Below are 27,743 nucleotides of genomic sequence, written 5' to 3'. Positions count from 1 at the left end.
AAAAATCTTGAAAACCATCTTTTATTTCAGTTTAATTTATTTCCATGAAGTGAAACTGTTAACCCTATCTTTGTGCCCGTCTTTACCAGCAGGAATGATGACTCAGCCTGTTGTCGTTATGCCATCTGAATATCAACAAGGAGTAGGATACGTGCCCATCAAAGGTTAGTCAGTTACAGACACACAGACAGTCACAAAAAAATGATAGTAACTTTTAATGACTTTTTTTCCCCAAAAACCTTGTATCTGATAAGTTAAAAGCTGGTTCTTGTATAACCAGTGTCAACTGTGTTCCTATGAGTTCCTGCAGTCTACAATCAAGGCATGATGCCTATGGCAGTGCCAACTACCATGCCAGCAATTGGGAACCAGGGCCTCCCGTGGACTGAGCAGGACCTTAGGGCTCTGCAGGAAATGTTCCCCAACCTGGATAAAGAGGTGGTTGGCACTGTACTGGGCGCACAGCAAGGCAACAAGGATGCTGCCATAAACTCTCTGCTGCAGATGGCTGAGGAGCTCTAACTATACAAGACAGTCTGAAACCAGACATGCCAACAGATGCATGCATTCACAGTGAAAGTAGTCTATATACAGAGCTCCACCCCTTCTCTTATAGACATGTTTGTAGTCCTCCCACAGTAATATACTCTCACACACTGCAGCAGCAGCTGAGTTCCCAAAAGAGCTTTGTTTCCAGTTCAAATAAGGTCCCAGAGTGCTTAAACACAACTCTGCTCCCAAGTTCTGACAGAGTCATTTTGGTATAGCCATTATAACTTAGTGGGTGTTCTACCCTCTGATCACAGGATTGGATTTTCACAGTCCACCATCTATTTATGTTGATGCTTTTGTAAACAGTATGTTTTGCACCTGCCATAACTGCAGTAAATCACAACCTACTTCTGTATTATTGGTATCTGTAAAGTGTGTAGTGCATTTCAAATTATTCATTGTGTATATATATAGAAATGTATGCAGTAATAATAATGAATGAATGACTACCCTGGTTAGAAGAAATCTCTTGTCCACTGTGAGTCATCTCTAACAAAGTTAATATAGGTTTACCATCACTAAATCAGAACATGAAGGTTTGATGTGCAGTTACTTTCCAAATGAACTCCAGAGTTTGGAGGCAGTACGAAAATGAAGATGTCACTTTGCTACTGATATCTAAATGGAGGTCAACAGTATGACATCTGCAGAGGTTTTAAGACCAACAATGCTCCTTGGTGACACTGTATAGTCTAATCTTAAGTCTTCTATTCACACCTGTAACCTGCCAACATTATATCTGCCAAAGTTCTTGTCTATGAGACTGTCAGTCTGCAAAACTCTTAATGTTTAAAGTGCAGTCGTGTCATGTGATTCTGTTATTTCAGTGTAATACACATCTTTCAGTCCAGGAACTTTGGTATTCCATTGGTGTTCGCTGATTTCAGAATATTCATTTATTTACGATCTAGCATGAATTGCAGTCATATATCACTAGACAAGAACAAGTAGTGCACATGTTTTTAAGTGAGAAGGTGATTTAGAAGCCAGCCGATAGCAGATGTAATGGAAATGGAATATAACCTTTCTATAATATTGTTCCCTTCACAATGTCAAATTTGTCATCAAAAAGTCTTAAACCTCCATGTTTTTTTTATTTTGAAAAGCAAGTGTTTTTCAAACTTTTGTGTTCTTTGATGTTCAATCCCCACAAAGACTTGGTATAAATGTTCATGTTGCAGAAAGACTTTAATGTTTATCACCAAGAAAAGACAGTTTACATCACAGTGGTATGTTGTGATACAGAAAAGGTGCATTTGTTTAACCAGAGATAAGAAAATGAGGTACAAAGAGTGTCAAGGTGGTCTTAGCCATTGTAAAGCATTTAAGTTACTGATGATCAGCGTCTCCTGCGGCGCTGTGGTTTGGGCGTTGTCCCTTCCACGCATTCTGTTTTGATGCACTGGCATGACTGTACCATGGTGTAGCTGTGCTGCAGCTTAGACCCATCAGCACAGGTAAGCTCCACCTGCTCCACACTGGTGGTGGCTTCTTGGCAGCACTCGCAATTGTGTACCATTGTGTTGGCTTCCATAGAGTACCTGAACACACACACACACACACACACACACACACACACACACACACACACACACACACACACAGAAAGACCAGTTAATGAAGTCTGCACTAGTTACAGTAACTAATCAACAGAAAAATATGACTGTTCTGTACAATGCCTAATCCTGAGTGGGTGAGGTTTAAAGATAATCATTACTTTATTGTTGCACTCATATATACTAGTTATTATTCATTATTCATGAGTTTGCCTACAGCAGATAAATAATAGTGTATTCTTTGGTATGCAGTAAAAAAAAATAAACGTATGAAAAAGAATACAGTGAACATGTAGCAGGCAGTTAAGGGAAATGAAGGCAATCTTGGTTAAATTCCAAATAACAGACTCACATGGAGAAACTGTCACAGTGTCCAGCGCAATATGTGATGTTAACTGGCTGTGCACTCTTGCAGTTGTTCAGTTCAATGATTCTCTGCTCCTTCTGGGTCTTACACAGACTTATATTGCCTGGAACATATAATAACAGTTGCACACTCACATGATGCACAGTTTTAAACTTTGTTCTTAACATGTATTTAGTTATTTAGTTTGATGGCTTACAGGTTTTGCAGCACCCGCTGGCATCTGTTGTTTCAGTGCCCTGGAGGAAGAAGACATTTCATGTTGTGTGAAATATTCAGCAGTAAAATGCAAAATCCACTAATCTTATCTGTAAAAGTCTAATAAACTCACAGGTTCACAGTCCAAGGGGTTAAAGGGAGGACAAGTAGTCTTGGTTTCCTTGGTAACAAGCTGTCCATTGAGCTTCTCACAGGTATATTGCACACATTTGTCATTAGGAGGTATGTAAGAGCTGTTGACCTGTAAAACATGAAAGTCATAACCAAGACAGCTGTCACAAAGAGACTATATCAATTCTGGCTCAAAACACAGGGTACTTGTATGTCATCTCATTTCAAAAATACTTTTTTGGCTTTGAATTTATAAGCTTTTGTGTTTTAGGTCCTAAATTGCTGATTAGTTTTTAAGAATGAAAAAGAAAGGAGTCGTGCTATGGTGCTTCTAATGCTAGTATTTATTCGCTGTTGGTTGCAGTACTGACCTCAATAACATGCACCGTCACGTTGTCAGGTGTGGTGAAAACACAGTCCATCTGAACACATTTTCCACAACACTTTCCTGGTTCAGTCTGATATTCATAACCCTGCGAAAGAGCGAGATATGAAGAGTAAGAGAGCTTTGTAAGGAAAGATGTATGTGTGTGTTTGTGTAGACCTGAGTATCCTGGAATATGCTTCACTGTGGCTGAATTAAAACATATCTGCATGTGAAGGACTCTACCACTTATCACAAATGCTTGAATACAGTTCTTGCTAAGGGGGCACAGCCAGTTAGTAGGTTTAAGGGCCAATTACTTTTTAGCATAGGGTCAGGCATAGGTTAGCATAGGTTTTGCTTTCTTTTCTTTTCATTATTTAAAAACTGCATTTAATATTTACTTAAGTTTTCTTTATCTAGTTTAAAAATTTATTTGATTACCTTAAACATCTAAGTGTGACAAATATGTAAAAACCTAAGAAATCAGTAAAGGGCAAAAAGATTTTATCATTACTATTTGCACAACAAAATTAAAGAAGAAAGCTAGTTTATAAAGGATAAGGTAAACACATATGTACTTAGAGGCTAACTTATTTGTTAATGATGCCTTCACAAATTTCTTAAAGAGAACTTGTGCTCTTTTTCAGATCTATAGTCATGTTCTTGGACTCTACTAGAGTAGCATTTCAAAATTCACAGTGCTTAATAATTATCCTTAGGTCATTATCTGAAACATGCATTTTTAATTCTTCTCTCACCTTTAAGGTATATTAGCCAACTTTCTATTGAATGGCTCCACCTCACTAAATGAACAACAGGTGGGTGGTGTTTCTATGTTCCCAGTAAAAGCTGTGCACTTGAGATGTCCATGTTAGCGATATCTAATCATAGTGAGTTAAGCTATGGTTGTGTATAATGTAACATAGCAATACCATTTTAACAATGCACATTATTTTCTATTGCAGAAAATAAGAATAGCTCTGCTTCAGTGTTTTGTTTTGGGGGGTTTTAGCCAATTTTCACAAAGCTGTTCATTTCAATTCACATCTATGGTCCTAGTTTTTTGGTGCTATTGTACTGGACCTTATACTGTGATTTGCTCAGGCTTGCTTGCTGGTGTGAGGTGTGGTGTGATGATTCCTCTTTATGATAGTAATAAATGTGTCATGTGAGTTGGCACAGAATGAACTTACAGCAGAACAGTTTTTGTTGCAGACGACAGGTTTGCAGGTAATGATGTTCAGCTTGGTGACAGGATCCATTTCAGGGCCACAGTAACATTCCTGGCAGGGCCCGGGCGTAAATGACTCTGACATTGTTGATGTTTCTCCAGCTCCTGATGGTGTTGTTGTTGTTACTAACGCTTGTTCTGCCATTAATTGTGCTTCTGGTGCTTCTAACGGTGGTTCTGATAGTGTGTCCGGCATCGGGATCTTTGTACCAGGCTAAAGAATTGTATATTATATATTATATTAATAGCTTCAAGGAATCTTTCATACCTCTATATTTATTTTAAGCCTTATTGTAATGATGGGTATAACACAAAGCAAGTTCAGCACAGAAAGAGTTAGCTGGCTTGACAAAATCTAAAACACCAGTCAAAGTACATATATAAGGGAGTATTTTTACATGTCAATTGAGCACTCCCTAGTCCAATCAAAGATCATATCAGTGAAGTGAGTAATAGAGATCTATAAAGAATATAAAAATTGACATTAAAATATAACACTTTTTCAACAAATAGGACAAGAGAGACTGGTGATTTGATCACCACAAGTGCGGTAAAATTAACTCAAGCTATAAGCACTTGGTGCCGTCTCTGTGCTGCTTTTTATTTCTACCTGCACATTAGAACCCTGTTACTTTAAACTGCATGGGCTGAATAAACATTAAAGTTACTTGGTGTGTTCAGCTCTGAAACTCTTCGATAGCCTATGTGAAGAATTGCCTACAAATGTAACTGATTCACTTTTTTGTCTCCAACAGCTGCGATTGAAATTAAGACCTAACGTAACCATCTGAATACATGCAAATTCCAGTGAAAGTACCCACTCACTTTTTAAAAAAAATCTTTCTCAGTGCTTCTGAACTAACATCCACACACGAATGGATGCAACATGGGGCTAGTATCTTGCCCAAGGATACGCGGCAAGCAGAATAGGAACTAACTACCAACCTTACAGTTAGTAGGTGCCCTGCTCTACCACCTGACCTACAACCACCCAACTGGTGAACTGTGTGCTTACCTTGTACTCAGTCATGTCATAGACACATACACCTTTAGGAACTGCAGACACAAAGAGACATGGGTTTGGTTAACATTCACGCATATTGCATTGATGATCTGGTATGTTTAACATTGTACTAGACTCTATCTATTCATCCATTCACTTCGTTATTTGAGTCATCCTTGTTACTTATAACATATAAGTAGAAAGAACATTCTTCAGTATCATAATTAGGTATGTTTCTTCAGTGTAAAACAGCAGATAGGACAGGCTGATAGATTAGAGTGACATACCAAACTCGTAGGATGGGCAACAGCTGCCATTCATAATGTCAGCATAATTGATAATCAGTTGGAACCCCGGCAGGCATGGGGGAGGAGGACGGCACAGCGTTACATTGCATTGTGCTGCAAAAGGAATGAGAGATTGTCAGATGTGATGATGAATATTTGCAGAATTTTCCAAATACCAAGAAGTTACCTCTGTATGTTTACATGATTAAGTACAACGTAGGCACCCACTTCGCAGAGCCAAGCTCCCTTTTAATTTAATATAGTACAATGAAATACAATTTTATTTATGCAACTCCAAACCACAAAAACAGTTGCCTCAAAGAACTTGATGTTGTAAGGTTAAGACGTTACAAAATTGTAAGGTCTTACCCCAAGGGGATGTTGTTGGTCCCGATGTAACCACTGTGGTTGGTATTTTTGTCATAATCGTCGGTGTTGGGGATTCAACAGTCGTTGTTTCAGTAGGTGTTGTTGTTGTTGCTGTAGTAGTGACAGTCCCAGATGTAATTTCAGTACTCACAGATGGTTTTGATGTAACCGCGGTGGATTCTTGAACTGTTGTTTCAGTAGTTGAAACTTGGGGCGCGGTTTCAACAGGTGTGGTAGAGGATGTTGTTGGTCCCGATATAACGACTGTGGTTGTTTTCTTTGTCATAATCGTCGGTGTTGTGGATTCAACAGTTGTTGTTTGTATAGGAGTTGTTGTTGAGCCTGTAGTAGTGACAGTCCCAGATGTCTTTTCAGTACTCACAGATGGTTTTGATGTAACAGTGGTGAATTCTTGAATTGTTGTTTCAGTAGTTGAAACTGTGGACGTGGTTTCAATAGCAGGTGTGGTAGAAGATGTTGTTGGTCCCGATGTAACCACTGTGGTTGGTTGTATTGTCATAATCGTCGGTGTTGGAGATTCAACAGATGTTGTCATTTCTATAGGTGTTGTTGTTGCTCCTTTAGTAGTAGTGACAGTCCCAGATGTAATTTCAGTACTCACAGATGGTGTTAATGTAACCGTGGTGGATTCTCGAACTGTTCCTTCAGTAGTTGAAACTGTGGTCGTGGTTTTAACAACAGGTGTGGTAGAGGATGTTGTTGGTCCCGATGTAACCACTGTGGTTGGTATTTTTGTCATAATCGTTGGTGTTGTGGATTCAACAGTTGTTGTTTGTATAGGTGTTGTTGTTGATCCGGTAGTAGTGACAGTCCCAGATGTAATTTCAGTACGCACAGATGGTGTTGATGTAATTGTGGTGGATTCTTGAACTGTTGTTCCAGTAGTTGGAACTGTGGTCGTGCTTTCAACAACAGGTGTGGTAGAAGATGTTGTTGGTCCCGATGTAACGACTGTGGTTGGTTTTGTTGTCATAATCGTCGGTGTTGTGGATTCAACAGTTGTTGTTTGTATAGGTGTTGTTGTTGTTCCTTTAGTAGTAGTGACAGTCCCAGATGTAATTTCAGTACTCACAGATGGTTTTGATGTAACCGTGGTGGATCCTTGAGTTGTTGTTTCAGTAGTTGAAACTGTGGTCATGGTTTCAACAACAGGTGTGGTAGAGGATGTTGTTGGTTCCGATGTAACCACTGTGGTTGGTATTTTTGTCATAATCGTCGGTGTTGTGGATTCAACAGTTGTTGTTTGTATAGGTGTTGTTGTTGATCCGGTAGTAGTGACAGTCCCAGATGTAAGTTCAGTATTCACAGATGGTGTTGATGTAATTGTGGTGGATTCTTGAACTGTTGTTCCAGTAGTTGGAACTGTGGTCGTGGTTTCAACAACAGGTGTGGTAGAAGATGTTGTTGGTCCCGATGTAACGACTGTGGTTGGTTTTGTTGTCATAATCGTCGGTGTTGTGGATTCAACAGTTGTTGTTTGTATAGGTGTTGTTGTTGTTCCTTTAGTAGTAGTGACAGTCCCAGATGTAATTTCAGTACTCACAGATGGTTTTGATGTAACCGTGGTGGATCCTTGAGTTGTTGTTTCAGTAGTTGAAACTGTGGTCGTGGTTTCAACAACAGGTGTGGTAGAGGATGTTGTTGGTTCCGATGTAACCACTGTGGTTGGTATTTTTGTCATAATCGTCGGTGTTGTGGATTCAACAGTTGTTGTTTGTATAGGTGTTGTTGTTGATCCGGTAGTAGTGACAGTCCCAGATGTAAGTTCAGTACGCACAGATAGTGTTGATGTAATTGTGGTGGATTCTTGAACTGTTGTTTCAGTAGTTGAAACTGTGGTCGTGGTTTCACCAACAGGTGTGGTAGAGGATGTTGTTGGTCCCGATGTAACCACTGTGGTTGGTTTTGTTGTCATAATCATCGGTGTTGTGGATTCAACAGTTGTTGTTTGTATAGGTGTTGTTGTTGTTCCTTTAGTAGTAGTGACAGTCCCAGATGTAATTTCAGTACTCACAGATGGTTTTGATGTAACCGTGGTGGATCCTTGAGTTGTTGTTTCAGTAGTTGAAACTGTGGTCGTGGTTTCAACAACAGGTGTGGTAGAGGATGTTGTTGGTTCCGATGTAACCACTGTGGTTGGTATTTTTGTCATAATCGTCGGTGTTGTGGATTCAACAGTTGTTGTTTGTATAGGTGTTGTTGTTGATCCGGTAGTAGTGACAGTCCCAGATGTAAGTTCAGTACGCACAGATAGTGTTGATGTAATTGTGGTGGATTCTTGAACTGTTGTTTCAGTAGTTGAAACTGTGGTCGTGGTTTCACCAACAGGTGTGGTAGAGGATGTTGTTGGTCCCGATGTAACCACTGTGGTTGGTTTTGTTGTCATAATCATCGGTGTTGTGGATTCAACAGTTGTTGTTTGTATAGGTGTTGTTGTTGTTCCTTTAGTAGTAGTGACAGTCCCAGATGTAATTTCAGTACTCACAGATGGTTTTGATGTAACCGTGGTGGATCCTTGAGTTGTTGTTTCAGTAGTTGAAACTGTGGTCGTGGTTTCAACAACAGGTGTGGTAGAGGATGTTGTTGGTTCCGATGTAACCACTGTGGTTGGTATTTTTGTCATAATCGTCGGTGTTGTGGATTCAACAGTTGTTGTTTGTATAGGTGTTGTTGTTGATCCGGTAGTAGTGACAGTCCCAGATGTAAGTTCAGTACGCACAGATAGTGTTGATGTAATTGTGGTGGATTCTTGAACTGTTGTTTCAGTAGTTGAAACTGTGGTCGTGGTTTCACCAACAGGTGTGGTAGAGGATGTTGTTGGTCCCGATGTAACCACTGTGGTTGGTTTTGTTGTCATAATCATCGGTGTTGTGGATTCAACAGTTGTTGTTTGTATAGGTGTTGTTGTTGTTCCTTTAGTAGTAGTGACAGTCCCAGATGTAATTTCAGTACTCACAGATGGTTTTGATGTAACCGTGGTGGATCCTTGAGTTGTTGTTTCAGTAGTTGAAACTGTGGTCGTGGTTTCAACAACAGGTGTGGTAGAGGATGTTGTTGGTTCCGATGTAACCACTGTGGTTGGTATTTTTGTCATAATCGTCGGTGTTGTGGATTCAACAGTTGTTGTTTGTATAGGTGTTGTTGTTGATCCGGTAGTAGTGACAGTCCCAGATGTAAGTTCAGTACGCACAGATAGTGTTGATGTAATTGTGGTGGATTCTTGAACTGTTGTTTCAGTAGTTGAAACTGTGGTCGTGGTTTCACCAACAGGTGTGGTAGAGGATGTTGTTGGTCCCGATGTAACCACTGTGGTTGGTTTTGTTGTCATAATCATCGGTGTTGTGGATTCAACAGTTGTTGTTTGTATAGGTGTTGTTGTTGTTCCTTTAGTAGTAGTGACAGTCCCAGATGTAATTTCAGTACTCACAGATGGTTTTGATGTAACCGTGGTGGATTCTTGAACTGTTATTCCAGTAGTTGGAACTGTGGTCGTGGTTTCAACAACAGGTGTGGTAGAGGATGTTGTTGGTCCCGATGTAACCACTGTGGTTGGTTGTTTTGTCATAATCGTCGGTGTTGGAGATTCAACAGATGTTGTCATTTCTATAGGTGTTGTTGTTGTTCCTTTAGTAGTAGTGACAGTCCCAGATGTAATTTCAGTACTCACAGATGGTTTTGATGTAACCGTGGTGGATTCTTGAACTGTTGTTCCAGTAGTTGAAACTGTGGTCGTGGTTTCAACAACAGGTGTGGTAGAGGATGTTGTTGGTCCCGATGTAACCACTGTGGTTGGTTTTGTTGTCATAATCATCGGTGTTGTGGATTCAACAGTTGTTGTTTGTATAGGTGTTGTTGTTGTTCCTTTAGTAGTAGTGACAGTCCCAGATGTAATTTCAGTCCTCACAGACGGTTTTGATGTAATTGTGGTGGATCCTTGAACTGTTGTTTCAGTAGTTGAAACTGTGCTCGTGGTTTCAACAACAGGTGTGGTAGAGGATGTTGTTGGTCCCGATGTAACCACTGTGGTTGGTTTTGTTGTCATAATCGTCGGTGTTGTGGATTCAACAGTTGTTGTTTGTATAGGTGTTGTTGTTGTTCCTTTAGTAGTAGTGACAGTCCCAGATGTAATTTCAGTACTCACAGATGGTTTTGATGTAACCGTGGTGGATTCTTGAACTGTTGTTTCAGTAGTTGAAACTGTGGACATGGTTTCAACAACAGGTGTGGTAGAGGATGTTGTTTGACCCGATGTAACCACTGTGGTTGGTTTTGTTGTCATAATCGTCGGTGTTGTGGATTCAACAGTTGCTGTTTGTATAGGTGTTGTTGTTGATCCTGTAGTAGTGACAGTCCCAGATGTAATTTCTGTACGCACAGATGGTGTTGATGCAACTGTGGTGGATTCTTGAACTGTTGTTCCAGTAGTTGAAACTGTGGTCGTGGTTTCAACAACAGGTGTGGTAGAGGATATTGTTTGTCCCGATGTAACCACTGTGGTTGGTTTTTTTGTCAAAATCGTCGGTGTTGTGGATTCAACAGTTGTTGTTTGTATAGGTGTTGTTGTTGTTCCTTTAGTAGTAGTGACGGTCCCAGATGTAATTTCAGTACTCACAGATGGTTTTGATGTAACCGTGGTGGATTCTTGAACTGTTGTTTCAGTAGCTGAAACTGTGGATATGGTTTCAACAACAGGTGTGGTAGAGGATGTTGTTTGTCCCGATGTAACCACTGTGGTTGGTTTTGTTGTCATAATCATCGGTGTTGTGGATTCAACAGTTGTTGTCATTTCTATAGGTGTTGTTGTTGTTCCTTTAGTAGTAGTGACAGTCCCAGATGTAATTTCAGTATGCACAGATGGTTTTGATGTCACCGTGGTGGATTCTTGAACTGTTGTTCCAGTAGTTGAAACTGTGGTCGTGCTTTCAACAACAGGTGTGGTAGAGGATGTTGTTGGTCCCGATGTAACCACTGTGGTTGGTTTTGTTGTCATAATCATCGGTGTTGTGGATTCAACAGTTGTTGTTTGTATAGGTGTTGCTTTTGTTCCTTTAGTAGTAGTGACAGTCCCAGATGTAACTTCAGTACTCACAGATGGTTTTGATGTAACCGTGGTGGATTCTTGAACTGTTGTTTCAGTAGTTGAAACTGTGGTCGTGGTTTTAACAACAGGTGTGGTAGAGGATGTTGTTGGTCCCGATGTAGCCACTGTGGTTTGTTTTGTTGTCATAATCGTCGGTGTTGTGGATTCAACAGTTGCTGTTTGTATAGGTGTTGTTGTTGATCCGGTAGTAGTGACAGTCCCAGATGTAACTTCAGTCCTCACAGATGGTGTTGATGTAACCGTGGTGGATTCTTGAACTGTTGTTCCAGTAGTTGAAACTGTGGTCGTGGTTTCAACAACAGGTGTGGTAGAGGATGTTGTTGGTCCCGATGTAACCACTGTGGTTGGTTTTGTTGTCATAATCGTCGGTATTGTGGATTTAACAGTTGTTGTTTGTATAGGTGTTGTTGTTGTTCCTTTAGTAGTAGTGACAGTCCCAGATGTAATTTCAGTACTCACAGATGGTTTTGATGTAACCGTGGTGGATCCTTGAGCTGTTGTTTTAGTAGTTGAAACTGTGGTCGTGGTTTTAACAACAGGTGTGGTAGAGGATGTTGTTTGTCCCGATGTAACCACTGTGGTTGGTTTTGTTGTCATAATCATCGGTGTTGTGGATTTAACAGTTGTTTTTTGTATAGGTGTTGTTGTTGTTCCCTTAGTAGTAGTGACAGTCCCAGATGTAATTTCAGTACTCACAGATGGTTTTGATGTAACCGTGGTGGATCCTTGAGTTGTTGTTTTAGTAGTTGAAACTGTGGTCGTGGTTTCAACAACAGGTGTGGTAGAGGATATTGTTTGTCCCGATGTAACCACTGTGGTTGGTTTTGTTGTCATAATCGTCGGTGTTGTGGATTTAACAGTTGTTGTTTGTATAGGTGTTGTTGTTGTTCCTTTAGTAGTAGTGACAGTCCCAGATGTAATTTCAGTACTCACAGATGGTTTTGATGTAACCGTGGTGGATCCTTGAATTGTTATTTTAGTAGTTGAAACTGTGGTCGTGGTTTTAACAACAGGTGTGGTAGAGGATGTTGTTGGTCCCGATGTAACCACTGTGGTTGGTTTTGTTGTCATAATCGTCGGTGTTGTGGATTCAACAGTTGTTGTTTTTATAGGTGTTGTTGTTGTTCCTTTAGTAGTAGTGACAGTCCCAGATGTAATTTCAGTACTCACAGATGGTTTTGATGTAACCGTGGTGGATTCTTGAATTGTTATTTTACTAGTTGAAACTGTGGTCGTGGTTTCAACAACAGGTGTGGTAGAGGATGTTGTTGGTCCCGATGTAACCACTGTGGTTGGTTTTGTTGTCATAATCATCGGTGTTGTGGATTTAACAGTTGTTGTTTGTATAGGTGTTGTTGTTGTTCCTTTAGTAGTAGTGACAGTCCCAGATGTAATTTCAGTACTCACAGATGGTTTTGATGTAACCGTGGTGGATCCTTGACCTGTTGTTTCAGTAGTTGAAACTGTGGTCGTGGTTTTAACAACAGGTGTGGTAGAGGATGTTGTTGGTCCCGATGTAACCACTGTGGTTGGTTTTGTTGTCATAATCATCGGTGTTGTGGATTTAACAGTTGTTGTTTGTATAGGTGTTGTTGTTGTTCCTTTAGTAGTAGTGACAGTCCCAGATGTAATTTCAGTACTCACAGATGGTTTTGATGTAACCGTGGTGGATCCTTGAATTGTTGTTTTAGTAGTTGAAACTGTGGTCGTGGTTTTAACAACAGGTGTGGTAGAGGATGTTGTTTGTCCCGATGTAACCACTGTGGTTGGTTTTGTTGTCATAATCGTCGGTGTTGTGGATTCAACAGTTGTTGTTTGTATAGGTGTTGTTGTTGTTCCTTTAGTAGTAGTGACAGTCCCAGATGTAATTTCAGTACTCACAGATGGTTTTGATGTAACCGTGGTGGATCCTTGAATTGTTGTTTTAGTAGTTGAAACTGCGGTCGTGGTTTCAACAACAGGTGTGGTAGAGGATGTTGTTGGTCCCGATGTAACCACTGTGGTTGGTTTTGTTGTCATAATCATCGGTGTTGTGGATTTAACAGTTGTTGTTTGTATAGGTGTTGTTGTTGTTCCTTTAGTAGTAGTGACAGTCCCAGATGTAATTTCAGTACTCACAGATGGTTTTGATGTAACCGTGGTGGATCCTTGAATTGTTGTTTTAGTAGTTGAAACTGTGGTCGTGGTTTCAACAACAGGTGTGGTAGAGGATGTTGTTTGTCCCGATGTAACCACTGTGGTTGGTTTTGTTGTCATAATCATCGGTGTTGTGGATTTAACAGTTGTTGTTTGTATAGGTGTTGTTGTTGTTCCTTTAGTAGTAGTGACAGTCCCAGATGTAATTTCAGTACTCACAGATGGTTTTGATGTAACCGTGGTGGATCCTTGAATTGTTGTTTTAGTAGTTGAAACTGTGGTCGTGGTTTCAACAACAGGTGTGGTAGAGGATGTTGTTTGTCCCGATGTAACCACTGTGGTTGGTTTTGTTGTCATAATCATCGGTGTTGTGGATTTAACAGTTGTTGTTTGTATAGGTGTTGTTGTTGTTCCTTTAGTAGTAGTGACAGTCCCAGATGTAATTTCAGTACTCACAGATGGTTTTGATGTAACCGTGGTGGATCCTTGAATTGTTGTTTTAGTAGTTGAAACTGTGGACGTGGTTGTAACAACAGGTGTGGTAGAGGATGTTGTTGGTCCCGATGTAACCACTGTGGTTGGTTTTGTTGTCATAATCGTCGGTGTTGTGGATTTAACAGTTGTTGTTTGTATAGGTGTTGTTGTTGTTCCTTCAGTTGTGGTGGATTCACAGTGGGCAACGCACTTCATTTTGTCTTCATCAAAGAAGGGTTCCGTTTGGGAACACTGTGGATAGCACCCTACAATGTTTTAAAATAGTTATTAATTTTAGTAAATTTACAAGTTAAATACATGATAAGCTTTTTTTCAGCATTTCATTCTTTGCCTCTCTGTCACCTATTCATATTTACGGTCTGCAGGAAGATAGTACATTATTTATCCTTTGTCAATTTAGAATGACTAATTAACCTAATCCCGTCCATGTCTGTGTTCCCAGAAAGAATCCATGCATGCACGGGGAGAACATGCAATCTTCACACAGACGGGTCCCAGACTGCATTTAACACAGGACCCGCTTGCTTGAAAGTAATGGTAACACTTTCAAATAATAAAATAAAATCTATAAAATTTGATTGAAGTGCAGACTTCACAAAAATTCACACAGACACCTTAAGTGGCAAAGCTCGCCAGGAACTGTACTTCCTGAGGAGGCTGAGGAAGTTTGGCATGAATGCCAGCATCACCTCAAATTTCTACAGGAGTGTGATTGAGAGTTTGCTGACAGGCTGCATTACAGTTTGGTACGGGAGGTGCTGGAAATCACTACAGAGAGTGGTGAAGGCAGCAGAGCATATCATAGGCATGAGGCTTCCTGCCATTCAGGACCTTTATCTCCAGCGGTGTCTCCATAAAGCACACAGCATCATCAAGGACCACAGCCACCCAGCACATCAGCTGTTTTACACTACTTGGACTACAAGACTTAAAAACAGTTTTTACCATCAAGCCACTCGACACCTCAACTACAACACTCAAACACATGCAATACACTTCACAGGATGCACACAGAAACTGTCCTACAGGTTCTAAAGTACACTCTGCACTTCATTTTTATTATTAGAAATAAAAACTCTACTCTGTGTAATACTGCACTAACTGCCACTTTATATCTTCTTCTGCTCTAAATATTTGTACTGCTGCTCACTCCTGCCACTTTATCTCATGTGCAATTACGTTGCCCCCCCACCTCCACCACATGCCAACGGTTACTTTTCTATTTTCTTTCTTATGTCTGGAGCTGTGTCTGTAATGTTAGTGCTTAAGAGTTCTTTATATATATACATACATACATATATATATATATATATATATATATATATATATATATATTTATATATATATATATATATATATTTATATCACTTTTTTAACTTATAGTGTTATTTTGTATTATACTGCTCAGAGATTTGTCTTCTGCTCGTCAAACACTTGTCATTGCAATGCTCACCCTGTGCTAACTTGCATGTGACAAATAATGCTGAAAACTGAAACTGAAGAATTACATCATTGTCCAAACTTTTTATTTAACTGTATATCTAAGAAAAGCAAACTTGATCAGTATTTGTTATAGGCAGGAATACAGTCTATTGTTTTGTTGACTTAAGCTGCGCATTTAAAATAAAAATAAATAGTCCACAAAGTGACCTATCAATCCTGTGTCTAATGTACCTTCCAGGTTGGTGATGAGTGAGGAGCAGTTTCCAGATGGATTGTTACATGTTTTCAAGCAGTTAGCTCCACAAGGCTTGTAGTGCCACTCACATTCACCAGGTGAATTATAGTAGTCACAGAAAATAGCTGCAAGAAACAAAACCATTGCTTATTAGACTTGTACAGCCTTTAAAAATGACGTAATTCTTAATATGTCAATTGCTCTTTCAATCCTGTAGCTCGGATTTTTCTGGTAAGATAGTAATCAGACTTACGACAAAACCTTGGAGTCCTCCATGCAATGCAGGACCCAACTTTATTACAGGCTTTGGCATACGCAGCCACAGCAGTACAGAGACATTCGCAGTCCCCACCAGTGTCACAAGCACAGGAGTCTCTCACACAGGAATCAAAATATGGACCAGGGTCAACCTAGAACACACCAAGTAATGCAAAGGTTTCAGAGCACCCCAATTCCTCCATTTTTTTTAATTCAAATCCGGGTGTTTCAATTACTCATTTTACTCTTAAAGCATAGAACAAATAAACAATTGAAGTTGAAAAAGAATCATACAATCCATTTTAACCATAATGTATTTAGGGGTACACACTGAGGAACTGTCCTTTTGCCTATTCAATGGTGTACAAAAATCAAAGACTTTGGATTTTGATTCATTACTCCATAACACCTTCTTCCAGTCTTCAGTATTCCATTGGCAGTGTTTCATGGCTCGGGTAAACCTTTTTCTTATTCTGACATCTTAGCAATGGTTCTGTTGCTGCAGCTTGACCTGTCAGTTGAAATTGAGGCTTGCTTACTATAACCACAATTAAGCTCTGCTTGTAGCTCAGAATTGTGTCTTCTGACTCTGTTGAGGCTTTGGGTCTAGTAGACTTTTCCCCTGTTTCTGGTTGTCTTTTGAAGGTGAAGAACACTTGACATCTTGACTTTCTTTGCAATTTCTCTGTAGGAGAGACCTTCACTTTTTCACACCATTTTATAGCAACAAACAACCTTCTGCTCAAATACTGAGGGTGTGGTCCTACAATGTGCTCCAGCACTACTTTATGTAGACATACAGGGCTTAAGTAATCTTCCACTGCTCTGGATTCCTCCCACAGTCTAAAGACATGCACTTAGTGGAATTACATTAACTGGTCATTCTAAATTGTCCCTAGGGGTGAATGTGAACGCAAATGGTTATCTGTCGCTCTGACTGGCAACTTGTCCAGGCTTTACCTTGCCTCTAGCTGAGATAGGCTGCACCCCCCCCCCCCCCCCCCCCTCCATTACATATCGTGTCTTTTAGGTAAAGATTCTTCAATGCCAAACATTGAGATAAAAGAATAAAGAGCTCATAGGGGAAATTAAAGTGGGTATTCTTTTGTGCATTTTTGTGTGTGTGTATCCATTTCAGTATATTTGCTACCACCAAACATACTGACCTTTGAATGACAGCTCTTGAATGTGACACTCATGATGATACTGCACTGTTTTTGAGACCAGGCTGCCCGGTAGCGATTCGAGGCACAGGGATCACTGATTAGCTCTGCACTGGGGCAACTAGATGAAACTTTCCAGCTGTTACCAAATTGTAGAACATCTGCTACTATTTCCAGGGAGCGTGTGGTGAAGTCATTCTTACTGTTACCATCGTAGTTTCCACACAGACCACAGACCTGACCCTAAGAGGAAAGAAAGCAGTGGTACAGATTAAAGTCCTCGTTTTTTGTTTTGTTTTTTCTTCTTCTTTCACATCTGAAGTCTAGTTTGGGGATTTTCTTTCAATAATGGAAAAATAATGCTTTCTTATTACAGTGATATCGCAATTATTAATACAGAGCATCAATAATTGTGTAATTCTACTGGTACTCGTACTGACTACTAAATTTCTGTTATAGTGATATTCCTAGTATACTGACAGTTAGCTAATCTGAAATAAACTTTCTTAAGCAATTATACTTAAACAGTAAAAAGAAGTTACTGTCAATCCAGATGTGCAGAATTTATTTCTTTTACCTGGAACTGTGGACTGATTGTAATGAAAAGACTGGTCTTCTGGTCCCACATGAGAACAAGCCCAGGCTTGATTGTCACCACTATGTAAATGCCCATTTTTTGTACCTGAAGCACCTGGATAGTGCCCTTTACCACTTGTAAGTTGTCATCTTTAAGCTGGAATTCATTATCCTGTGGGTTAAAACAGCAATGAATAAAACAGGAATTGTATTTCTGTACAATTTAAGCTACCTGGAAACCACATATGTGCAACAAACCTGAAACGCAGAAATTCTTTCTTTTTTTTCAAAAGATTACAAACAAAGACTGATTACATGGCAAAACATGAGTGAGTGTTTTTTTTTTAAGTTAAATTATACAACCTTTAATTGATTCTTTTATCTAATTTAAGTTTTAGTTTCGTTTTCTGACATTTAATATGCAATTTTGAAATTGTTGATGAAGAGTTCTTAAAACATTTTAAGAAAATGAGAACAATTGAAGGATTTTGTGTTTACCCCCAAGAAGATCTTGATGGTCTTAGAGCAGGTGGTTCCTGTGGTTCCACATGGAACATTTTCAGTAATAATTCTGAAGCTTCCATTCCCGTTACATGTGCCACAGAAGTCCTGAGTGAAGTAGAGTGGACATAATTACTGGATACCAGTGTTGAAGTCAGAATCCTAAGAGTTGCATAAAATCAAATCCATGTATTGATGAAAATGTTGGTCTGCCTTTTTCTGTTCTGGTAGTTAAATATTGTAGGGAGTAATAAACATGCAGAAGACAGATAGTACAACAGTTTGTTGCCAAATCTACCAAGGCTACGAAGATTTCAGTTTGAACTTTTAGCAACCTTACTTGCAGAAGTGTGTATTCACACTCTCCACTGAAGTCGAACCTCTTATCATCAAAGGTGATGTAGTGACCGTCCCCATAGATTCCACAAACAGCATCACATGCATTGCTGGTACATGTGAACTTCCTCCCACTGCAGGTACTGGAGAGAAACACATACAGTCGACAAAAACGTTTAAATTAATTTCAAAATATATGTAATACATGTATAATCAAGAATACAAAAGACACGCTGATGATTAATTAACCACCTACCTTTATATCTTTACAAATATAATTAAAACAAGTTGTTGTGTTCAAACCTTTTAAAAGCACAGTCAAATGCCAACTATTGGTCTTTCTCATGTATTTGGTGAAAACACTGCCAAATTGTACCATTTAAACATTAATCCTGAATTAGTGTTAATTTATAAGATGGGGGAAACCTTCTTACTCGTATTGTTAAACCAAATAAGTTTAAGTGCAATGACAAAATTAGCAGACATAACAGCAAATATAGCTGAACAGTGAAAACATATAGTGACATGTTTTTATTTAGTAAACATGTTTTATAATACAAACCCAACTCCAAAAAAGTTGGGACACCTTGCAAATGTAAATAAAATGTAAATAAAAACAATGATTTGCAAATCTCAGAAAGTCATACCTTTTACTTTTTTACAGTAGACTATAGAAAACATGAAATGTTTGAATGTATTAAATAGGACAAAAAGGTCATTTTGAATTTGAAGGAAGCAACACATCTCACAAAAGCTTGGACAGAGTGTTGTTTACTACTGTGTATCATCCCCTCTTCTTTTAAAAAAGCAGTTTGCAAATGTCTGGGAACCGAGACCATCTGCTGGACTATTGAGGGAGGAATGTCTCATTCTTTTCTGATATAGAATTCTAACTACTCAACAATCTTGGGTTTTCTTTGTCATGTTTTTCATGTTTTTAAGTAAAATTTCTGGAATGCAGGCAGGCTAGTTCTGTAGCCAGAGCCTTCTACTACAAAGCTATATTGTTGTTCCAGATGCAGTATAAGGTTTAGCACTGTTTTGCTGAAATATGCAATTTCTTCCTGAAAAAGATGTTTTCAGAGATGAAGGCATTTGAACCAAGTGCCATTTTATTTTGTGGAAAACAAAATAATTTGAAATTTTGATTTATCAGACAACAGAACAGTTTTCCACTTTTCCTCTGTTCATTTTTAAGCATGTTAGTGACATGTTGCCAATTAAACTACCTAACTGCAAAATGTTTCTCCAGCTGTTATTTTAGTACCACTTACTTTTCCAGTCTTTCATTGCCTTATCACTCAAACATTCATACAGTGCTTTTTATTTATATCCAAACTAATTTATCCAACATTAACACACACTCAGCTGAATGCACTGGGGGCAACTCAGGATTCAGTATCTTTGGTGTTTTTGTCCAAAGATACTTTGATTGGATTGATCCCCAGATATTTTGAATGGTAGAAAACCTTCTCTGGCACGTGAGCCACGACAGTTGTGGTGGCTGTGTCTCAAACAAGCACCATGAGAAGCAAGTATGAGAACCTATTTAACTCACATTCTTTGTTGTAGTGGAAATATGTATAAATTCTTGTTATAACATATATACTGCCATTTAATATTTAAATATACATCTTTGTATGCCTTTTAAGGAAATGTACAAACCAGGTATTGCAATCCACTGTCAGTGTCTCTCCAGGCTGGTAGACTTGTCCATTGTGTACACATGGACAGCTGGTCTCATTGACACAGCCTCCTACTCCATCTGACAACAGACCATCTGGGCATATGCAGCCTGATGTACAGCCTGTGTGGATCTGTATCCAACCAGAGTGAAAAATCAAATGAGAGAGTGAGTCAAACAAGACCTGCGCATGTACTGCACATTTAAGCACACAGCCAAACTGGTATAACTGTGCTGTACTTACACAAGCCATGTCAGCGGTGCTGCAGCTCTTTTGACATTCAGTGCCAGTAGCCCCAGGGTGAGCAGTGGAGCAGTCAAAGTACACCATGGGGCATTCGCATTGTGGTGAACCTAATGGTAAATGTGGGAACAAAATATAACAGGTTCACATTCATAGTTTTATTGTCATAATAAATGATATTATGATGAAATGTCCCACCAATTTATTCACAATTCACTGAGTGAAAACTTCATAATATGAAAGAAAACTGAAAATGTTTGGCTACAAATTTTATCATTCACAAATTAACTAAAATAGCATTCAATCTGTGTACATAATGTTAATTATGTATGTCTATATTGAGAAGCCTACTTAGTAGTTGTGTCCCTCCAGAACAGCTGAGAACACCTTCTCTGCAAAAACTGTAAGAACAAGTATGAGGGAACATGAGAAATAGTTTTATATCATATAATATCCTCAGTCATTCTTTAACTGTGTAGTTTCTTATTATCCTTTTTGTTATTTAAGAAAATGTTTGGGCAAAAAACATCCTAGTTGTACTGGTGCACTCACAACATGAATTTATAGAATGGCACAACATTTTTCCTCTAACTGGCAAGTTCATGCTTTGTAGTTGGAAATATATACAGTATACAGCTTCCAGTGTCCTGTGTTCCCCAGTTCAATATTCGTTTAATCCTCCTGTTTTGTTCGGATTAAACATGTCCCTGCCGTTAACACGTGTCATATTAAGTGAATACAAATCTAGAAAAAATGTTTGTCATGTTTCAGTTGGCATAGTCACAGTGGATAACTAAACAAAGACCTGCAATATTAGCTCAGCTTTACTTTTTACTTACAACAAATTAGCTTTAGCAAATGAACATTTTCGTTTGGTGATGGTAAACATAAAAATCCAAGAAAGTTGATTCTGTTTTAGCACCACTGATTAACAATGGTCAGTTGGTCAATTTCATGACCACTGATCAATGGCCATGAGTACTATACATAGAGAGTTGGGGACTGGAATCACATAAACAGTACATTTGCATTATGACCAAAATTAGCACACATGTTACATTGCTAAGGTTGGGGAAACCTGCAGTCAGCTGAGACTGAAGAAGTTACTTGGATGAGTGACAAAATATTTCTCCCACTGAAAACCAGATGTGTCCAGATGAACAGAATCAACCTTTCAAATTTCCTTACCTGAATGATTGAGCATGAATTAAGAAAAATAAGTCATCTTTATTTACCATGTGATGCCATCTTTACTGATACTCTGTCCACGAGGAACAATAATGCCTTCAGCATAGCAGGTACAGCTTTCACGGGCTACACACTGGCCTTCCTCATTCATGTAAGTTCCTTCAGAACAGCCACAGCCATCCACTGTGGTGAAGTTGACCTGACAAGAGTAGTCAGTCTGGCCAAGGGAACGGCAGGTACGCCCACAGCTGGTCATGTTGTAATTATACACAGTTTCTGCTGCACATGATGTACTGAATGTCTCTGTTATGAGAGATATGAGATGTTTGTACAATGAGGCAACTCAATTCAGTTCAATTTAATTAAATTCGAATGTAGTAAAAATGAATCAAACACAAATGATTGACAAAGATTTGTTGTAGTCAAATGTACTGCTACTTCTGCCATGATTTAAAATAGAAAAGCATACCAAAATATATGACATAGCTGTGGTACTGGAGACAAAAATTGTTCATTTAGTAGGAATGGCATGGAAAGATGTCTAGTAGGTTAACACCATAACACAGACATGGTGTCAGCAGGTGACCCATGCTGACGATGTGATGGTGTTTCTGCTTGTTCCAAACTCTATATAGTATATAGTCCAATTACAATATTCCTGTGAGCTTAGCACTAACACTGTTGATTTAGCACAGATTATTAAATTATATTACAAGCAAGTGTACTCCCAATGCAGTATGAATGCTGAAAACTGAATTGTTTGAGTTGAATTGTTGTAATTGCTCAATCTTTGCTGAAATTGTTGAAGCTGGCAGGCTGACCATTTTTAGATAAGCTGAAAGCTAAAGAATATACCCAAATAAACTGACAAATAGTGAATGTTTATCAGAAATTTGATACAAAAACTGAGGCATTGCATTATTAAATTTAAAAAGTGAATAAAAAAAACTGTAGTTGAATACCAAAAACTGATTGACTTAATGTTTAGACTCAAGGATCTTAAATGAAAAGCCAGCATATTTTCACATGTTTGAGGGTTTTTATTTTTAAAAAGCTCTGTATTTGATGTGCTTGAAATGATATTTAAACGGAAATGTAAAGACAAAGACTGATTAAAGTAAGTTTAAAAAAAATAACTTCGAATGATCCAGTCAATGAAGTCCCAAGGACTTGTTCTACATAACAGTGGGTGATTCGTGTGCTGCTCTTCCACAGCATGTCTTTTGTCCTGTCTTCCTCCCCTCACCCAAAACCAGTTACAACAGATGGCTGCCCCTCCCTGAGCCTGGTTCTGCTGGAGGTTTCTTCCTGTTAAAAGGGAGTTTTTACTTCCCACTGTCGCCAAAGCGCTTGCTCATAGGGGGTTATATGATTGTTGGGGTTTTCTCTGCTGTATCATCTACCTTACAATAAAAAGTACCTTGAGGCGATTGTTGTTATGATTTGGTGCTGTAAATATAAAACTGTATTGAATTAAATTGAATTAAAAATGTGGTAGTGGGACGAATTTTTAAAAAGGGGGCTCAGTCCTGCTGTTGAGAAAACCCCCTTCACTAAAAATACAATGTGTCTCAATGCTTCAGTTAGAAGGTACTTCCTCTACTTGGTTCCACACAGATGAAAATGTATAAATTTGTTAGCTTCAAGCATTGGCACATCATGTCAAGAAGAAGAAGACAAATGGTCCTATGTTTTGAGTGTAAAATCATCATTCCATGCAATACGCGCCCATTATGAACTCTGAAATGGGTGAAAAAAAACATGAAACTTTAACTAGAAAAAAAGCATTTCCTACCAAAAATACAATGTAAATGCTAAAAGATTTAAAGATTTTACCTGAAACGCTCAAAAATATTTGAATTATCCAAAGTTAACTTGCCAATTTACTGAAATTTGTTTTTTAAAAATACAGAAAAAACCTGAAGTACTAAAATACATGCAGTACAAATTAAAAAAAAAACAACTCTCAAATGAGCTGAATTTAAAGTCATACATTAAAAGGAGACAGTTTCTGGTGGCTGTTTGTGCACATTCCTCTACATACAAAAGTATGCAGAACTAGTTAATCACACAAAATGTACAAAAGAATAAAATAAATTAATAATAATGATTTGGATAACAGTAATGTGAATGCTGAATCCACAGTCACAATAATAAGGTTCTAGGATGCCCTCTGGACCCAGTGGAGGTTGTGAGTGACAGGAGAATGGTGGCTAAGCTGTCATCCCTGCTGGACAACATCTCCCACCCCATGCATGAGACTGTGACAGCACTGAGCAGCTACTTCAGTGGGAGACTGCGGCACCCACGGTGTGGGACGGAGAGATTTCGCAGGTCTTTTCTCCCCACTGCTGTCAGACTCCACAACAAAGACTTTAACTGATCATACACACACATCCACAAATGTGCAATAACACAAATGTGCAATAATCTTTCTGGCACCGTTGTATTTTTCACTCTGTTGTATATAGCATTTGTATTCTATTTTTATCCTATTGTATATTTTATTCTATTTTATTCTACTGTATATAGTATTCTATTTTTATTCTATTCTGTACAGTTGTGTACTGTATTTATTCTTATTTTATTTTAATCTAAGTGTCCTTCATAACTTTTGCACTGTCCACTTCCTGCTGTGACAAAACAAATTTCCCACGTGTGGGACTAATAAAGGTTATCTTATCTTATCTTATCTTATCTTATCTTAATAACAATCATGACCTAGATTTACTTTAAAGAAACCCAAGGCACTTTACAAAAGAGTCTAAATAAACAAAACAGGTTTCTACTTACCACAGATGGTTTTCCTCCAGCCACTGATGTGGACTCCTGCTGCTGAGCAGGCATAGACATATGAGGAAACTGCAGCACACATGCAGTCCTCACTTTTTTCACAGTTACAGGTGTCATACATACAGTTCTGTCAAAAGAGTATTCGTGAAACGATTAACAAGAGTTCAGTTGCTACGTTGTCATTAAAACTTTGTATGTACAGACCTACATCTTTATATGTGCTGGGGCTAACGACAGCGTGGCAGGGAGCAAACACTCCCTCGGGATCAGTTAATTTGGAGCACCAGTAATTGGCATATTTCTCTGAAACACAGAAACATTCAGAATTTAAATTGTTATAGAATATCCGTTTTTTAATAACATCTTGAAAAACAGCAAGGCAGTATGGTATTTTTAATATGACATAACAACTATTATAAGATAAAACATTATAAACATGATAATCAAGAGTTTTATCTGTACCTGTGAGGATGTTGTCATTACAAGGGTCTCCAAAATGTGATATAATGTCTGGGCAGCTGGCTCTGGTTTTCCATGCATTGGCAAATGCAGCAGCAGTGCCTTCCACCAGCCCATTGGTCACTCTAAAGTCGTCACTCATTATGTCATTGAAGTTTCCACACAAGCCTTTCAAATAAGATGTTCCACAGTTACACAGATTCCAGACGTTCCAGACACTAACAATAATGTGGAGACATACCAGAGGTGGTTCCTGTGAGTGACTTGTCAGCTGAAATGAACACCTGCATTATGGGAGACAGCTGAATCATCAGTTGTATGCCCACTGTGGTGTTTATAAGGATGTAGAAGGAAGATGGCTTAAAGACTCTCAGATCAGCTGTAGAGGTCAGAAGACATAAAAAAAATGTTGTAGTAATTAATTCAAACTAGGGCTGTCAATATTAATGAGTTAACACCTTATGACGATTAACGAGATTAAAATTTTTAACACATTTCACCCGGAGACAGAGACATTTCCGGGATTTTTGAGTCATTCTGCGCTCCAAATGGGTTAATTGGGTTAAAAATTTTAATCTTGTTAATCGTGATGACGGATTAATCCGTGTTAATGCATTAACGTTGACAGCCCTAATTCAAACACAAATTTACAAACTTAAATGAAGCAGATAGCATTTCCACCTTAAAAAAATAAATAAATAAATGAAACTAGTGCATGTGGTGCTTTTGTTCCAATTCTTTATTACATATTTTGTGGTGAGTTGAACAAAATTCTTCTGGAAAAACAAATTTTGGTGGCCCTTGTAATTTGAAAGTCACATTCAATTTAACTGTGATAAATTGTCAAGACAAATTGAATGTCACATAAAACAAAAGCAAACAAAGAATGCATTAGCAGAGCGATCATTAAATGATTATATAAGTACTTGGATTTATAATAAATCTTTTTTAAAACCCATAGTGAGGGTGCGTTGGGAATGCCTGACAAAAGGCCCTGTCTGCGAGGTGTTCAACTCCCACCTCTGGCAGAACTTTGACAGCTTTCTAAGGTAGGCTGAGAACACTGAGTCTGAATGAACAATGTTCAGCACCTCCATTGTTGAGGCTGCTGCAAAAAGTTGCAGTTGCAAGGTGGTGCCTGCCATGGTGGTAATCCTTTAACCAGATTGTATACACCTGAGCAAAGGGAGCTTTCAAGTTGAAGGTGTCCACAGGATAGCATGTGGGGACTTTGGAGGCAGCAGAGGGAAGCAGGAGATCAACAGGGCTGCCGCTGCAATACACCGGTCTTTACTGGTTGATCTATGTCCCCACCCTCACCCATGGTCATCAGCTTTGGGTAGTGAGAAAAAGAATGCTACTGCAGATAAAACTAGAAAAAGTTGCATTTGCTGTGAAAATGCAGTGTGAATGCTGTGTAGTGGAATCTGCTGAAAACAGCTGAGAAGCAGAATTATCTGCGGAACAGAAGTGTTGAAGCTGAAGTGCTTGTTGAAGATAGCTGCATTTGAAAAGCTACACTGCAGAGTGTCAAGAAATCAGTGTGCATGCAAGCAGGGAAGATGTGCGGCAAAAGCCACAGGTAGGATTCGAACCTGCGCCACGTGGTCTTAAGAGGGCTACTCATCTCACTGAGCCAAACCGGAGCAAAAGCAGTTGAGATTTGTACTGAGAAGAGGTGGGAAAAGCTGAACTTTCTCCTGAAAAGAGGTGAACTTGTTGAACTTTCTTCTGAAAAGAGTGAAGAAACTGAAATTTGTGATGAAAACAGGTGAAAAAGCTGAACCTTCAGCTGAAAAGAGGTGAAGGAGCTAAAATTCTTGCTGAAAAGAGCTGAAAAACTGAAATTTGTGCTGAAAACAGATGAAAAAGCTGAACTTTAAGCTGAAAAGAGGTGAAAGAGCTGCAATTTTTGCTGAAAAGAGCTGAAAAACTGAAAATTCTGCTGAAAAGTGGCGAAGAAGCTAAAATTTGTGTTGAAAAGAGTTAAAAATTTTGAACTGTTAACTGAAAAAAAATGTTGCCATAAGCGGGATTCAAACCCGGGCCTCTCACTCTGAGAACGGCTGCTTATCTCACTCAGCTAAAACATGGCTCAGCCCGGCAAGCAAAACCGGTAATTACACTGATAATGTGGTCCCATTCAGCAAACTGGGCCAAAAAATGGTATAAAAAGCTTAATATCTCAAAAAGTATAAAAGTTATGAGCACCAAAAGATATAGCTGGCATTAGCAGAAGGAGCAGAACAGTTTAAAGTTTGAATGGAGAAAATTGGATGAAAACTGAGGGAGTAGTTAACCAGCAAAGGTCTGAGCAACTAGAATAAGGTAGAATAAAGAACTAGAAAAAGCTGCATTTCCTGCGAAAATGCTGTGTGAATGCCTTGCAGTGGAATCTGAAAACAGCAGAAGAAGGAGAACTGAAACACCTTGGTGTTCCCTTGGATAGGTTGGAGAAGGGGGCTAGGGAGAGGGAGGCCTAGGTTTCTCTGCTTAGGCTACAACACCCTCAACCTGCGGTCAGAAGAAGGCAGGAGGCAGAAGAAAATGGATGAATGAATGGGTGTTTTTTTAAAAACATTTATTACTGAGAAAAGATGCATACATACACTATAATCATTATATTAAGAAGATGTGTTTACTATATGTGGACAGTGAATTTGAGATAACTTACCTGTAAACAGTGGAAGCTGAGAATGAATCTGGTTCACATAGACCTGCCCAGATGCCTGAACTTTAACAACCTGTCATTTTTCAGAAAGACACATTTTTGAATGCACCATGATTTCCAAATTCTTATTGGTGAGAAAAAGCACAAAATTTTGATATCAAGAGATCTGGATGTTTTTCAGACACTAGGAGTTATGATATTTCAACTAGTCCTTCATTTTGGACAAATATCCAAAAGAACTGGTTAAAGGCAAGACTAGGTTTTAGGTCAGAGTTGAATTTAGGTAATGTCTCCAATATACCTGTCATTTCACTGCAACTATTTATACCTGCCATTAAGGTGCAAGAGCACAATGCAGTATTCTCCTTAATGATTAGGCC

The 27,743-nt window shown here is 38.8% G+C and overlaps 3 protein-coding genes across 3 annotated transcripts in view; all 3 read right to left on the bottom strand.

The window, feature by feature from the left end:
- Nucleotides 1–1,822: 1,822 nt before the first annotated feature.
- On the bottom strand, nucleotides 1,823–6,160 carry LOC135933642 (intestinal mucin-like protein). The gene is made up of 9 exons (XM_065471766.1): nucleotides 6,060–6,160; nucleotides 5,691–5,804; nucleotides 5,416–5,456; nucleotides 4,363–4,614; nucleotides 3,174–3,275; nucleotides 2,804–2,932; nucleotides 2,672–2,711; nucleotides 2,461–2,578; nucleotides 1,823–2,093 (listed from the first exon to the last, which is right to left on the bottom strand). The coding sequence occupies exons 1-9, from the start codon at nucleotides 6,112–6,114 to the stop codon at nucleotides 1,892–1,894; spliced, it is 1,053 nt and encodes a 350-aa protein (XP_065327838.1). The 5' UTR covers nucleotides 6,115–6,160; the 3' UTR covers nucleotides 1,823–1,891.
- Nucleotides 6,161–6,904: 744 nt separating this feature from the next.
- Nucleotides 6,905–10,359, bottom strand: LOC135933629 (mucin-2-like). The gene is made up of 2 exons (XM_065471745.1): nucleotides 8,878–10,359; nucleotides 6,905–6,982 (listed from the first exon to the last, which is right to left on the bottom strand). The coding sequence occupies exons 1-2, from the start codon at nucleotides 10,357–10,359 to the stop codon at nucleotides 6,905–6,907; spliced, it is 1,560 nt and encodes a 519-aa protein (XP_065327817.1).
- A 329-nt stretch (nucleotides 10,360–10,688) lies between these two features.
- Nucleotides 10,689–27,743, bottom strand: part of LOC134624396 (mucin-2-like) — a 29,848-nt gene continuing 12,793 nt past the window's right edge. The window contains exons 11-28 of the mRNA XM_065471744.1: nucleotides 27,367–27,436; nucleotides 24,934–25,071; nucleotides 24,696–24,860; nucleotides 24,442–24,536; nucleotides 24,234–24,360; nucleotides 21,488–21,743; nucleotides 20,604–20,653; nucleotides 20,253–20,362; nucleotides 19,990–20,141; nucleotides 18,329–18,467; nucleotides 17,986–18,096; nucleotides 17,489–17,659; nucleotides 16,915–17,154; nucleotides 15,744–15,900; nucleotides 15,487–15,615; nucleotides 12,822–14,057; nucleotides 10,933–11,756; nucleotides 10,689–10,748 (exon numbers count right to left, since the gene is read on the bottom strand). Coding sequence (XP_065327816.1) covers nucleotides 10,689–10,748; nucleotides 10,933–11,756; nucleotides 12,822–14,057; nucleotides 15,487–15,615; nucleotides 15,744–15,900; nucleotides 16,915–17,154; nucleotides 17,489–17,659; nucleotides 17,986–18,096; nucleotides 18,329–18,467; nucleotides 19,990–20,141; nucleotides 20,253–20,362; nucleotides 20,604–20,653; nucleotides 21,488–21,743; nucleotides 24,234–24,360; nucleotides 24,442–24,536; nucleotides 24,696–24,860; nucleotides 24,934–25,071; nucleotides 27,367–27,436 — 4,230 coding nt within the window. The remainder of the gene's footprint in view (nucleotides 10,749–10,932; nucleotides 11,757–12,821; nucleotides 14,058–15,486; nucleotides 15,616–15,743; nucleotides 15,901–16,914; nucleotides 17,155–17,488; nucleotides 17,660–17,985; nucleotides 18,097–18,328; nucleotides 18,468–19,989; nucleotides 20,142–20,252; nucleotides 20,363–20,603; nucleotides 20,654–21,487; nucleotides 21,744–24,233; nucleotides 24,361–24,441; nucleotides 24,537–24,695; nucleotides 24,861–24,933; nucleotides 25,072–27,366; nucleotides 27,437–27,743) is intronic.

Source organism: Pelmatolapia mariae, linkage group LG1 (assembly GCF_036321145.2).
Source record: "Pelmatolapia mariae isolate MD_Pm_ZW linkage group LG1, Pm_UMD_F_2, whole genome shotgun sequence".
NCBI classification, from domain to species: domain Eukaryota; kingdom Metazoa; phylum Chordata; class Actinopteri; order Cichliformes; family Cichlidae; genus Pelmatolapia; species Pelmatolapia mariae.
The sequence above is the reverse complement of the archived record's forward strand: the minus strand, read 5'-3'. Positions and strand labels throughout refer to the sequence as shown.

What these genes read in the sequence shown, in the direction of transcription:
- LOC135933629 (XM_065471745.1), bottom strand. Translation starts at nt 10,359, where the DNA reads ATGACAACAAAACCAACCACAGTGGTTACATCGGGTCAAACAACATCC. An exon ending in CAACATCCTCTACCACACCT is followed by an intron (nt 6,983 to 8,877) that starts GTTGGTGAAACC and finishes TGTTGTTGAAAG; the next exon opens with CACGACCACAGTTCCAACTA.
- LOC135933642 (XM_065471766.1), bottom strand. Translation starts at nt 6,114, where the DNA reads ATGACAAAAATACCAACCACAGTGGTTACATCGGGACCAACAACATCC. An exon ending in ATGACATGACTGAGTACAAG is followed by an intron (nt 4,615 to 5,415) that starts GTAAGCACACAG and finishes ACAATTCTTTAG; the next exon opens with CCTGGTACAAAGATCCCGAT. An exon ending in ACCCCTTGGACTGTGAACCT is followed by an intron (nt 2,712 to 2,803) that starts GTGAGTTTATTA and finishes TTCTTCCTCCAG; the next exon opens with GGCACTGAAACAACAGATGC.